Here is a 14,583-nt window from a genome sequence, read left to right as displayed (position 1 = left end):
TCATGCCAAAGAACACCCTTACTCATGATAAAAACCCCTGTAACACACACTCTCGAGTGGTTTATTGCTTTTACGAAGAGAGAGTGTGTTTTACCTCAATGATGTCCTTGACCAGTGGGGTCCAGCGAGAGAGCTGGTAGGTCTGCTCACTCACACGCTCCTTGCGGTCCATCTTCTTCCCCCGGCGCAGAGTGGACTGGACCACGCACACACAAAACAATGTGAGCAGCGAGCAGAAAAACACTGAGCAAAGAGCAAAAAGAAAGAGAGAGTGTCTCACGTCTGTGATGATGGGGACACCCAGGTGAGCCATGTTGGTGATGATCTCACTGTCCTCAGGAGGGATCTGTGCATGCTGTATCAGCTTGTTCAGGTTCTCCTCTGTGATTCCTAGTGACCACACACACACACACACACACATACACACATACATACACAATGAAAAGGATTGCTACTGCAACTGGACACAATGTGTGTGTGTCTGTGTGTGTATCTCCCTCACCATTCTTGAGGAAAATATAGAGCAGGATGATACGGATCTTGTCGTAGGTGCTGACATTGGCGTCGAGCAGGATGGGCACGATGGCCCTCATGGGGTCCTTAATCTTCTCCCCTTCTGCATCTGTTCCCATGGCCAGGTCCTGCACAACAGCAACAGTGTAAGGGTTTGTGAGCACTATTTGACAAATAATGCATACCAAGTCACCTTAAGCATTATTAAAAATGTAAATATGAAATCTTTCCGGAGGAAAATGAATGAATTGCAGAATCATCAGTGGAGCAGTTTTGCAGCACACTTTAAGGAACCGAGGAACACAAAAATCTAAAAAATCTGAGTGTTATGTAAGACATAAAACATGACAGGGAGTACTGTTATAGGAAAATAATTAATGATGGGTTGGTGTGAAATTGATTATTCATGTTTTACTCCTCTTTTAGCAGCTACAGGATAATACCGTCATTCTCTCATCAGCCTCTCTTTTTTTCTTTTACTTGCAGTTAATAAGACGAAAAAACACAGCTACAGAGAAAACAGAAAGCATAAAGTCCTCTGCCCTGAAGATCTTCCCATGGTTATGAAGTGCTGACACTGGAGACTCCTTCCATGAATGTTAAATAAACCTCTCCTTAATGAAAGCTTCACCATATCAATGGTTATTATTTATTATTAGTCTTAGATTATGTGTCACATCCACCATACAAATCTCAGTGAATGAGTTGTTACTATAGAAACAATAACGTATTATAATCAGCACATTAATATAAACTTATGCAGCCATAACTACTGTCCGAGCTGCTGTTACCGAAAATCGATCAACATCTACTGACCAATCAGATTCGAGAACAGCGCTGTGGTATAAAGGATCATAAAATATAAGATCCAATCATGTTCCAGTATGCAAATACAAGCCATCCAGCTCTGCTTTGATAAGGAAGTGAGTGGACATGTATAAGAATGATGCCATTTAAAATGTTCTGAAAATTGCAAAACTGCTTACAGAAATAAAAAAAAGTTAAATAATATTTTATTATTTAACCTGCAAAATTTTTTCATAGCAAGCTTGGTTTGTTTTTAGGATGTTTTTTGTATTTCTTTCCAGAATAATATTACGTGTGAAACAGTTTTTAAAAAAAAAAAAAAAACAATGTGTGAAATGTTGGGATTTTTTTTACGTTTTATGATACTGATGTAAAATATGAAAATGAAAATGAGAAAAGTTAAATGCTAATTTATGGATAAAATGAAGTAGAATTAAATAGAGAATGTCACTGTGTGTGAGCTATAGTTCTGATTTTAGATAGTTCGTGTGCTACCTGCTCAACACGGCACAGCTTGTCCACAGTGCCCTGATAGTGCTTCATGCAGTCTTCTGCCAGCTGCAGGTGAGTAGAGTACTGCAGAGACACGGGCGTTTAAGTGTTAATGCTAACACGATTAGCACTGCGCTGGTTCAACACTGTTTTACGTTAGTATGCTTCCCGTCTGGCTCAGTGTCCTCTCTCACCTTGCTGAGCTCTTTCTGATACTGCGGCATCTTCTTCAGCATCTGAGACAAATCCCTCAGCGTGGTCTGAAATGCAGAACAAACACTTACATACCCGCACACACAACCCTGCTTTTTAGTAGAGAAAGCCTAAAATAGTCCATTATGCTCCTGTATTACAGTTGCAAATAACAGCCTTGCTTCAACATGAATGTGTGAGTGTGTGTGGGCATGTGTGCACTGTCAGGAATATTAAACTGCTGTATCCTCGGAGCGTGTTGTGTTGAGATGAGTCAGCCATCACAGCTCAGCTCGGCACACACTGCACTACAGAACATTGACGTATATACAGTATACTCCTGCCTTCCTGTACCTTATCTCCAGTGTTCATCCGTTTGCTGGCTGAGAAATCCTTCAGAGATTTTGTCACTTCCCTGTGAAGGAACACAACTGAGTCAAAGGAGGAGGAAAGAATGTAGAGAGAAGAAAAGGGAATGTTAGAGAGGGCAGCTACTCACTGAGACACCTCAGCAATGTGCTTGTGCCGCAGAGACACCCACAGGTCATCGTCCTCATGTAGCAGCACCTCTTTCTCCCGAGAGTCTCCCATTCCGCTGGTTTCATACCTGCAATACAGCACCCACACTGAAGCTTCAGCATCTCCACATCATCACGTGCAACCAGAAATAACAGCAGGACCCGAAATTTGGAGTTCACTTGCTGCTAAGACATTTTTACTAGACAAAATATTGTCACCCCAAATATGGTTCTGAAATCTGATCAGCTTAGGTCCAGTGAAGGGGAATTATAGTGCTACTGCATATCAGAATCAGAATTAGCTTTATTCGCCAAGTGTGTGCGCAGACACACAAGGAATTTGTTGTGGTTTTTTAAGGTGCTCTTGGTACATACATGCATACATACATATATATTTTACATAAGAACAGAAAACATTTAAATAGTAAGACTTAACAATAAAAAATAAAAAATAATAATGTGTATGAATCTGGAACAGAAGATTTATGTACAGATTTATGCATTATTTACTCTATATACAACTGTATAAATAAAGAGATATGCATATGTATTTACATAATACTTGAGAAAGAGGAAGTAATTAGAGATGGAGGATGAATTACAGGAATGAATTACAGAACACAGGTAATGATTCCTGTGTTAGCTGTTTAAGCTGGAGATGGCATGGGGAAAAAACTGTTTTTATGCCTAGATGTTCTAGTGCACAGAGATCTGTAACGTCTGCCTGAAGGGAGGAGTGCAATATATAAAGACATCCTATCCAATTGTGTGCTTGTGTGACCAGCTGCAACATAGGCACTCCCAGGCACAGGCAGTGTAACGTCTGATCGTCCCCTCACTTGTTCACTATTTACTATATAGACTGTTCTATTACATAGAGCACTATTATATAGAACCGATTGAATTCAGACAACACCTACTACTAGTGAGTGCTCATGAGAAGCATCATCGTGACCTCTTTTTACATAAATGATTTGAACATTACGCATGGTATTCTGTGGCATACGATCAGGATATCCCACCAGAAATGGAACTGGCCTCTCTTTCTTATTATTTGTAGTTGGCACTAATGCTGGGCATGGCTGTGGCTAAGAGAATCATATTGAGGGAATATTAAAGCTACTGCTTCCCCATGTTTTTGGAGGTACGGTGCCGATATGGTCTCAGTCTTACATCTTGAAAGTGAAGTCCCCTAAAAAAATTTCCAGTCTGGGGCCCCTTTCTCCAACATTGAATTGGAGGACATGACAGCAGAATTTAAACATTTTTACATATTTGTGATAGTATGATCTTTTGTTGTGTTCTGTCCCCTTTTTTACGTGATTTATGTTCCACCTGTGTACATTACATTTACATTTACATTTTATTCATTTAGCAGAAGCAGAAAACAGGTGCTAACAATTTTTCACACCATTATATAAACCATTATATAAAGCAAATAGCTGTGGTATAAGAGGAATAAAACACTTTGGGACACCACCAACTGTTGATTATTATTCTACAACAGCACACCCGCACCATGTAGCTACACAGTTTTTTTTTTCTACCTTACTGTTTTTGTAACACCAGCAATATTTTTTTTTACTGTCTGTTCTGTCACTATATGACTTGTTCTTTTTACACTAACGTTATGCTACTTTTGAGAGATAAGACACTAGTTTACCTTCAGCAGTGCTAAATTAACAAAGTCATCATCCAGTGCCAGAGTTTGCCTGCTTTTGACAGGTAAATCTGCATTCAATTCAATCCTTGAATAAAGGAATATTGTTTATTGAAGATTTCTAATATTGTATCTTAACCTTCATTTGATTCCCAGAGTATATCATAAACAGAGTTCAGCCAGGTTTCCTGATTGGTTAAAAATCAAAGTCTTACTTGTAGACATCATTCTCAATAGGCAGCAGATCGTAGCCCATGGCCTGGAAGGTAAGTTCGTGAAGGACAGGAGAGACAGGATCAAAAGCCCGATCCAAAATGATGAGCTGCGAGCGAGCCTTGTCAGGACCCTGTGCACAGAAAAAGATTTAGGCACAAGAGCTAACAGCTACAACAAGCCTCAATTTAGGCCACTAACGGAGACACTCACCTCTCCCATCGTGGGGTCATCTGCCTTGTAGGCATCCAGTTTGTCCTGCACCAGCTGAGCCAGAGTGGCGTTGTCTTTGTACTCGCTGCATTGATAAACAGAGATAAACAGGCACTCAGACTGCAGGATATAACAGGGAAGAAACTCCTGGTCTTGATCTCCAGACTGATAAGAACTCATTTAATGTATAACCTAAAGAGCTGTCATCAACCCTGTCTCAACCCTTTGGACAAATGATCCCTTGAATAAATGCAGGCTATTAATGCCTTATTTTATTTGCACATACTTTTACATTATGCATTATTTGCAACTACATATAAAAAACAAAGTAAGTGCCCTAAAGTGATTATGCCACATTAAGGCAAATCACAGATTTATAGTTTCTATAGTAACACTTCATTCCCAGAAATTTAACATTCCACATAATCTAAGGCCAATAATGAATGGAGTCTCCAGTGTCAGTGCTTTGTAACAGTCAGAGGTAAAGCTGTTCTTTTCATTTTACCAGTAGTTGGTTTGGAGGTAGTTGATTTGGAGGTAGTTGGTTTGGTTACTAAGACAATGCTCTTTGGTATCAGAGCTATAATGTTGGTATTGCATCAAACATGGAAAAAGTGGGATCAGTGAATCAATTATAGCAATACTGCTGATTGTTTTGTCTGTGGCACTGTAGAATTATAGGTTCGCATATATTCAAATCGTTACATTGTACTGTCCTCAGAATAAATCCTTCTCAAACTGTATGCTTTTATTTTCCTGGAATGCAGTAAGGCTGAATATTAACCACTCGAAGCAGCAGGAAGGGCTGAGGTATTAGTGTCTCACCCTCGGTATCGGACAGCGGGGTACTCCTTGAGCGTGGCACACAGAGTGGCCAGCTGCTCAGCTAGTCTTTCCATCACTGGGTTCTTCATCTGAGTCTTATGGGGGCTGTAGAAACTCTGGAAGGCATCAGGGTTATCCAGAGAGTACACCTGGATACACAGACATAAATATTAATCAGTACATGTTTCACATGAAAATGACTGAATGAACAACTGAACTGCCATGACTCTGATTTGTATCTCTCTCTCTTTCTCTCTCTCTCTCTCTCTCTCTCTCTCTCTCTCTCGCTCACAAACACACACAGAATGCAGTGATAGCAGTCAGAGGACCAATCCACAGTGACACATCAAGACTCCAGCCTTTCCTTCCTGCCTTTGTGTTTTCTAAACCTCTCATATTTTTCATCTCAACTGCAGTCCTGCTATCTCTCTCTCTCTCTGGAGCAGTGTGTTTTGCTTCTCCTCCATCCCCTCCCCCCAATTCTGTTGGCTCAGATGACCGTCCTTCTGTTCCACAGACGAGTTCTCCTTCTTTTCCCCTCTTAACCTTCTCTCACTGGTGATCAGGCAGTGCATTAGCCAATGGCGTGTCTCTGAAGTGGCTGCTTTGTCAGGATGTAAGGTGCAGCATCACGCCAGGAGCAAAGCAGACCTCCTCTGACTCCACTGAATTAATCATCTCAGTCAGCATCAGAAGCAAAGCATTGTGGACCAAACTGCCTTACAGCCTTACAGCTCTGGAACTCTTCATATCTGCCAATGGGTCATTGTCTGTACTGACTATACTCCACTATACATTACTGCCATGCTTCTCTTCCTGAAATCCTCTTTGGTCAGGACAGAACATTTCTGATTTACTATTACTACTATTATTATTACTATTACTTCTATTACTACTATTACTACTACTATTACCACTACTACTATTACTGTTACTTCTACTACTACTACTACTACTATTGTTTCTATTACTACTGTTACTTCCTACTGCTACTATTACTGCTGCTGCTGCTACTACTACTATTACTATTACTATAATTATTACTAATTAGGCCACCCCAAATCGTCTGTACCTACTGGGTGTGAATTGTCAGTGATTAAATTGGCAGAAAAGGAGGACAGTGTTTATCCTTAACTTCATCAGTAGTACTGCTTTACCTCCACTTTTCTGTTTCTTACCTGTGACTCGTACGGCAGGAAGGCAATATTGATCTCATTCAAGGACTTGACACACTTTGAAGCGCGACTCTTAACCAGTTCATTGAATAACGGATCCGGGCAAGCTGCAAATCAATCACAAAATTTGGTCACAGTGTTCCATTTTCACGTTAGTGCAACATATACACAAGTGTTTCTGACATACAACAACACAATATCTCTAAAACATAATATATCTGAAACTCCCCTTGGTCCATAATTGGCTTCTGGCAAAATAAATACATTATTAATAGGGGTATAAAAAAAATTAGAGAGAGAGAGAGTGAGTGGCGGGATTAATGAATTACACATTGTACTTTTTTCCACTTATAGTTACATTTAATGATGTGGAACACCTGTGGAACAAAACATTAAATGTGAGAGAAGTTAGTTCCTGTTATCACTTATGTTATAGCATTTTTCTCTCTCTTGAAGTTAATGAAAACTAAAAACACAGCTTGTTCATGGTGGAAACCTGAACTGGATCATATCGCTGCTGAACCGAATCATTTCGAATAGTTAGTTTATTGCAGTTTGGATTGTCACTTGCTTAACTGTAACATAATGTAAATTATACATCAATATGTCTTTCATATCATCTGAAAGCGGGAGATTCACACCCTTAATTATTAAGTAGCAACCTTTTTAAGTATTTAATTAGTCTTGTTTGCTGGTTCTTACTGTGCTCAGATGCCTAAACGCACTCTGTACCCTGCCAGCATGTACGTTTACTGTGCTGGGAGCTCTGATACTCACAATCAGTGAAGAACACATGAGCTGCTCTGTATTTTGACGAATGAGGATCCTTGAAGTCATTAATAAGTGTATGCACAGACTGGAAACAGACAAAAAATTTAAAAAAGTGTTAAAGGTACATGGCAAATGTGCATGAGCATGCACTGTAAATATGTGAGTGTGCATGTTGCCATAGCAGCCGCAGAAGCCAATGGTAATGCAGAACCGGGGATTGTTTGCGTAGGCTGAGTCAATACAGTGTTTCGTGATGTGGCGCTTCATACAGCATGTGACATATGGTCAGTGTGAGCCGTGTGAACAGACTACCTCCCTACTGAGTGACTAAATATAGACATGGAAAAAAAAGCTGAAGTGAGCTGAAGTGCTTTTGAGTCTGATATAGTGTAGCTGTGGGTTTGAGTCAGAGTGTGTGTGCACTATGCCAGCGCCATCATCTGCATGTGTGTCGATTGTTTAGTTTGATTTTGTACAATGGTCCTGACTTGCTGATGTAAGTGCTTCATCTGCTGATGGAGAGACAAGGTTCATACCTTCTCAGTAGGGGTGATGAGGTAAATGGCCTCCAAGGTGGGTAGAGGCTCTCTCTGCTTGTTTATGTCCTCCACAACTGTAGAAAAGAAGAAATCAATAGAAGGAAAATGAGAGAAATACTAAATGACATAATATATTTGCTATAGTTTTTCAACCTAGTCCCTTTACAATGCAATCTGTAGAGTAAAGGAAGTTATAAAGACAAGGATTATAAGACATTTACGTGTACTGAGTAGCACATTTTTTAAAGAAATTCACTTAGAATGGACCCATAAAAGGGTTCTAGGAGTTTAATGAAATATAATTCCTCCAATGCCACAGCTCATACTAACAGGTTTGCACAAGATTTATGCAAAACATATTTAATACATATCATTTCAACATCTATAGAGCCTATAGAACATCATTTGTTGATTCCTTATGAATATCAACACAAGCTTGTAATCTTCTTAAAGCTATATAATGTCATCTGAGAGCAGTGTGTATTCAGATATGAAGCTGAGCACTGTTTATCCCAGAGACTGGTTCTTTAAAGAAGCTCACTAACAATGAAAGTCTAAGGGCAGCTGTTGGGGCATCAATAAAATGTATGCAAGACGTTTTTGTAGAAAGCTTTGAATTCTTCTGTCAACGGTATTTGTAAGCTCTAAATCTGTATCATTTATCTTTTCAGAGATTCTTGAGAGAGGTAAATTTGTGGTGTTTTTTTTTTAACCAATGTAGTCATGTGGGTCTTGAAGAATAACCACAAAAACCACAATTACATTCTACTATGTTGCTCTAGTGTGAGAAAGACTTTATAGTGCTAATCACACATTCGCAGCCGACTCAGTAGTATTCCTTAAACTCAAAAAGCCATGTCTTTGTTCTAAATTGCCAGTTACAATGGGATAAAGTAGTTGTTTCTGGTCTGCAGGTATAAGTGATAGTATTGTAGTATTGTATTAGAAGGATGTACTTGTGATGCCCTCTGTCATAATGTCAGTCATCTTGCAGCAGGAGGAAAGCATCCTCATGCTCAGCTGGTCCACCACCAGAGCCTAAAGAGACAAGATACGGGTTAGCCATATAAACACAGCATTAAGTTAATGAACCTGGCCAGAAAATAATCCTTTGTTCACATTAGCAAGCAACAAGGCGCTTGTGTTGCTTGTGGTTTGTCTCTTGTGAGTGTTTACCAACAACTACCGTTGTCATTTTTGGGCATGCACTGCCCAATGTTTTTTAGTTTCAATGAATAAGAGTAGTAGCTATATTAAGCTTCTATAGCTAACTTGTTAAACACAAATTAAATAATACACTAATCAGTATGATTATTGTTTAATTTGCATGTTACATGCAACACTACAGACTGGCAAAGCAAGCTAACTGTACTAGCTATGTATACTCACCAGAGGCACCAACGATCTCTGCTACTTCCGTCCAAGCTTTTTTTTTTTCCTATTATCTTTATACACGTTTAATGAGAGTTCATATATGACAAGATGAAACCATGGTTATACGTTTTTCTTCCATTTTTGAGCATCAAACAGCAAATGGGAACTAACTGCTCACAGAAACGTTGGACCACATGCGCCATAGGATTATCAGAGGAACATTCAAGATAATGGATTTGTCAATTTACTGCATCATATCTAATTTGCAAAATGTAGAAAATCTTAATTCAAATGTCGCTTGTCGTTCTGTCACATTGTTGCTTGCCATTGTCACTGAAATCATGGCTCCGTGTCACACACGTACATAGAAAATGAATGGTAGTCTATCGCATTGTCGCTTGCTAATGTGAACATGGGCTTAAGCTTTGCAACTAATTTCACAAGAATTTCATTGTATAGTTTATAGTTAACCTTTTTTTAATTGTTGAGAAACATAATTAAAAATACTGAAGTGAAATAACAATAAAAACTAGTTAAAATAATCAGATATATATATATTGTAGTAGAAAAACATAAGCAAGTATTACAGAAAATGTTTTAGCAGTATGAAACATGCAGGAAAAGTTTATTGTTGAATTTTTAAACCTGAAGTACATTTGAGTAAATTAAGATATTTACCTTTAGCTACTAGCAAATACACTTTAGAAAGTAAAATTACTGTGATTTAAAGAAATGCAATATCATTGAACCCATTAATACTCAATTTAATTTGCTTAATGAACCGATCAGGCTTACCTTCCATTCTCCCTTCTTCTTCACCTTCTTGATCACATCATTCATAATCTCTGTAAAAAAAAAAAATAATAATAATAATAATAAAAACACATGCAACGTGTAATTTTTTGCTATTAAACAATAAAAAATGCTATTAAATACAAACTGCTCAATGATCTTTGAAATCCTTTCTTCATTATAAGTATGCAATGTTGTAATTATATCAGTGCTGTAAACAAATTTTGACAGATTTCATTGCAGATTTCATTCAACTGCTGCATGAAGATGTCCGTTTATTCACAGTTTAGTAAAACCCAGCACCTCCATTTAACAGAAAGCTGATTAGTTTCATGCCTAATGAAGAGTATAAATGCTGGTGTTTGAGAGATAAATGAGGATCCTGGTCATTTCTCAACACACACACATACAGGTTATATTACATAAATGGGGGTTGTCATGTCAGGACAATACATTTTCTATTACCTAGTGCAGACCCTCCCTTAGAACATATACACACACCTGCTTTATATTCCAAAACTGTTAATATTATCCTGTTTATTCAGTTACACATGAGCCTGACCTGCTCTCAGCCTCATTCTCTCACTACATTTATCATCGCAGAGGTTTAGAGGGGTGTGTGTGTGTGTGTGTGTGTGTGATGTTGTGGTGTGTATATTGGTGTGATGTCCCTTTGCTTTAAAAAAAATAGTAGTCTCAGGTACAGTGTGTGCAGTTTTATAAGGAAATGAGCTGTAGGTTTTACTGAGCATCTTGCAGAAGCAGCCACAGTTCTTCTGGAGACTTTGACTGTCACACTTGCTTCTTATTTCTGCAGCAAAACCCGGCAGCCTTCATTATGTTTTTTTGTTGGAAAAGTGATCTCTTATGCTGCTAATATGCTGCTTTCTTTACTGACATACAAACATTTTTCTGTAACATTTAATTTTGTTCTGTAACATTTCCTTTTGGAAATCTAAAGTTTGAAAATCTAAAATGTTTTTGTAATGACTGGATAATGTAGAAGTCATAAAATAAAAATCTATATCAAAGTTCGTACTAAAAAAATAGGCTGAGTCTGTAGTCATGAGCTCATGAACATCAGCTGCATCTACTTTGTATATTTCTGGTAGATATAAAGCTATGAACTCCAGTGTCCTCAATGATGAATAACAGTTGGTCATCCAGGGCAATGAATTCCATTATTTTTATTTATACTAGGTGCTTTTTTTTTTTTTAATTTTTTGTACCGAAACTGTACCGACATCTATTGTTTAGTTATATTCTGCATATTGAGTGGGATGCCATGTTTTCAAGTGGTGTATCAAACCCCTGGAGGAGAAGGCGCACCATGGAGGAAACTGGAGAACCTGGAATAAACGCATACACACAGGGGAGAACATAGAGAACTCCACACTGACAGTAACTGGAGCTCAGGATCAAAACTGGGAGGCTGGAACTGTGAAGCAGCAACATTACCTGCTGCGCCGCCCCTTTGCTGTGAACAGTGATTACAAACTGCTTCATACCATCAAATATTTCCACACGGACTATATTTTCACTGTTGATCTGCTGCTCAAACTGTTTGAACACATTCTAGCAAGGCCCTTAACCCTGACCTGCTCAATTGTATAAATGAGATAAATGTAAATGTAAGTCGCTCTGGAGAAGGGCATCTGCCAAATGCCATAAATGTAAATGAACTTTTGTTGCATTCCTAATTTAACCACCTAGACAAACCTAATGAACATCATTTGTTGATTTATTCCTTATTAACATTCAGTGCCTACTTGTAATCTTCTTACATGCTACACAATTTAATCTGACAACACACTGTTTTTCTGTGTGTATCCAAGATGATGTATATTTCACGCCATTTAAACCAGGCATTCAGAAATGAAACGGAAAGCCACGGTAGCCTTGTGTTGCTAAAAATGGCAAACCGTTCACTCACAGTGTGCCATTGCTTCAGGCAACACACTCGATGTACGTGTCTGCCAAAGCTGCAGCCTAGAAGAGGAAAAGCTCAGATGTGAAAGCTCAAGGACATTAAAAGGCAGCGTTGTATAAATCACTGCATGCAGAAATGCACCCTATCTTCATTATCAGCCTGAGAGAGTGTCACAGGACCAATATGTGCTCCACGAGGTCATATAACAAAAAGGAATCAATGATAATTTAATCTGGTTTAAAGAAAGGTGCCTTATTTTTGCTTTAGCTGATGCCGCTGCTGATCTTTGTCTAATCTCTCCCTATCTGTGTGTGATTTGCTTTTATAAGTAATCCTATGAGTCTGGGATTTAACCGAGTCATGTTTGGATGCTGAAGCCACAATTAGCTTGATTACTACACTGCCCATCTGGCTGCAGTGTTACAAAAAATAATCTCAGACTGTGTTTGACATGTGGAAATCTGCAGTGAGACGGAGTTAAACCCTACAGCTGGCTGCACATGGATTATAGCTGTCGATGTGCCAGCCAGGTTTAAAGGCTGAAGAAACACTCAGTATTTATTCCACTCATTTATGTGAAAGGAGGCTATTTTCCTGGCAATGAAATAATGAGCTAGTGATCAATCTACACATCCTATTATTATAAACGTCACGCCCCTGAGCTCCTGTCAAAGTGAAAGGCCTCCCTGTATAAACATGTTTGAAAAAGCTCATGTATTGTGTGTTAGAAAGGCGTGTTCTCATATTACTGTGTCAGCTGCGTACTACAAAAAAAAGGAAGCATTACGCTGTTGTTTGTTTCGTCCATTCGTCATCCTGTCTGTATCTCAGTGTCTGCATTTCAGCCTCACACATCAGCTCCAGGTTACGTTACCTTTTAATGTCTAACCAGTAAAGATCAGTATGGCTATAAATAAGACAATTCAAAATGGTTGTGGTTTAGTTTCATACTGGTGTTTCGTGTTATCACTTTTGATGAGAATCACTGACTCTGATCAGATGCATAAATAAATACATACTCTGAATAAATGCATACTTTTTGGTCCATTCATTTTTCAATTCAATTCAATTCCATTTTATTTATATAGTGCTTTTAACAATGGGGACTGTCACAATGCAGCATTATAGATATCTGAAAATATATGTGGTTTCTGAGAGAAACCAGATTCAAAAGGACAGGTTCCTCTTCTGGGTGATACTGGTTATTGAGAATATAAATCATTTCTCTTTTATAACTGTGTACTACAGTGTCAAGCAGTGCTAATTGTGTTGGAAAGTAGAAGCATTGTTCTAACTAATTGTTCATTATAAGCATTACAATTATTATTGATTATTATTGATTTATTATTTATTATAATATCCAGGTGAAGTTATCTACTGTATAATAAACAACTTATATTTCTGTATATTTCTGACAATGTCCATTGTTAAACGCACTATACAAATTGAACTGAATTGAATTGAGCAGTTTTTTAACAGGGGCAGCTGGTATAAATGGGATAGCAGGACTAAGCCTCTTTGTCTTTCAAAGATAAAAAGAAATACACAAATGGTCATAAGAAAAATACACAGAATGGTGTGAAGAAGTGACAAAGATTAGGTCTGATTTGTTCATAGCCCAGACTGTAGATCATAAGTGACCATCATATTCATGTTTAGAAAACTACAGTTGTTAAACTATTTTTTTAATCCATGGATCAGCTCTGCTACAGTATTTTTTTTCAAGTACTCGGTTTGGTCTGCTGAAATACTGAATACTAGGTAGTCATTTGTAACAAAAAATGACCCTCAACTAGTTCCTCATCTCCTCATGTAGAAGCCCTAAATGAGGTAAATGCATGGCCGTAATTATCCAATGTTTTAATCAAATTAATCCAACTGAACCACTTAGAAAACGAATTTCTGTTTAAGTATCGACATATACTGTATGTCAGAACAGCTGGTGTGTTAAAACACACATCTGTACCACTACAGTCTGTGAAAAACTGAACAATTCCTCTTTCAGATTTCAACTTCTTTAAATATGATGTAATCCTATATCAGATTCCAGTCCTAAGCCATAACGCTGCTGAGATTATTATTCTACCTGATTTAATTAATTCAATTATATTATGAAGGCCTCACTGAGTTTGCTGCAGATCTACAGTATAGAAAAATATGTAAATATATGTATGTAAATGAGTCAAAGATGCCTCCTTTTGTGTTTATTTTACATAAAATAATTAATACTGTGGTTTTAGCAAAGAAGAACCTTGATCCCATATTACTATTAATACAATGGACAATGCACACTTACTGCATGAACACGGAATTAACACAGTGTTTAGCCTAAGAACTGCTAGAACAGGGAAACCCCACGGGGGGTAACAAAACCCTCCAGGCTTCTGCTGAACGGTAGGCGCAAATGAACATCACATAACATGCCAGCAGAACACAAGCCAACACGGACAACCCGTAAACACATTTCTTTTGTAACAGTAAACACTTATGGTGCTGAAACAATGGCATTAAATATTAGAATAACTTAGCAGCGGGGGATGATGGGTATGCAAATGAGCGCCTACTATGC

At 38.2% G+C, this 14,583-nt stretch overlaps 1 protein-coding gene across 2 annotated transcripts in view; it reads right to left on the bottom strand.

Annotated features, from left to right (window-relative positions):
• stxbp1a (syntaxin binding protein 1a) overlaps positions 1 to 14,583 on the bottom strand; it is a 38,068-nt gene that overhangs the window by 9,302 nt on the left and 14,183 nt on the right. For both annotated transcript variants that reach the window (XR_003403621.3, XM_026928990.3), the window contains exons 2-16: positions 10,088 to 10,137; positions 8,875 to 8,956; positions 7,916 to 7,992; positions 7,386 to 7,464; positions 6,612 to 6,715; positions 5,434 to 5,582; positions 4,609 to 4,693; positions 4,398 to 4,528; positions 2,504 to 2,611; positions 2,359 to 2,419; positions 2,007 to 2,072; positions 1,816 to 1,896; positions 503 to 641; positions 281 to 390; positions 95 to 196 (exon numbers count right to left, since the gene is read on the bottom strand). Coding sequence is in view for 1 of the 2 variants with exons in the window: in XM_026928990.3 (XP_026784791.1) it covers positions 95 to 196; positions 281 to 390; positions 503 to 641; positions 1,816 to 1,896; positions 2,007 to 2,072; positions 2,359 to 2,419; positions 2,504 to 2,611; positions 4,398 to 4,528; positions 4,609 to 4,693; positions 5,434 to 5,582; positions 6,612 to 6,715; positions 7,386 to 7,464; positions 7,916 to 7,992; positions 8,875 to 8,956; positions 10,088 to 10,137 (1,424 nt within the window). In the remaining variant the exon portion in view is untranslated. The remainder of the gene's footprint in view (positions 1 to 94; positions 197 to 280; positions 391 to 502; positions 642 to 1,815; positions 1,897 to 2,006; positions 2,073 to 2,358; positions 2,420 to 2,503; positions 2,612 to 4,397; positions 4,529 to 4,608; positions 4,694 to 5,433; positions 5,583 to 6,611; positions 6,716 to 7,385; positions 7,465 to 7,915; positions 7,993 to 8,874; positions 8,957 to 10,087; positions 10,138 to 14,583) is intronic.

Source organism: Pangasianodon hypophthalmus, chromosome 15 (assembly GCF_027358585.1).
Source record: "Pangasianodon hypophthalmus isolate fPanHyp1 chromosome 15, fPanHyp1.pri, whole genome shotgun sequence".
Lineage (NCBI taxonomy): Eukaryota > Metazoa > Chordata > Actinopteri > Siluriformes > Pangasiidae > Pangasianodon > Pangasianodon hypophthalmus.
Note: the sequence above shows the minus strand (reverse complement) of the source record. Positions and strands in the feature narration are given on the sequence as shown.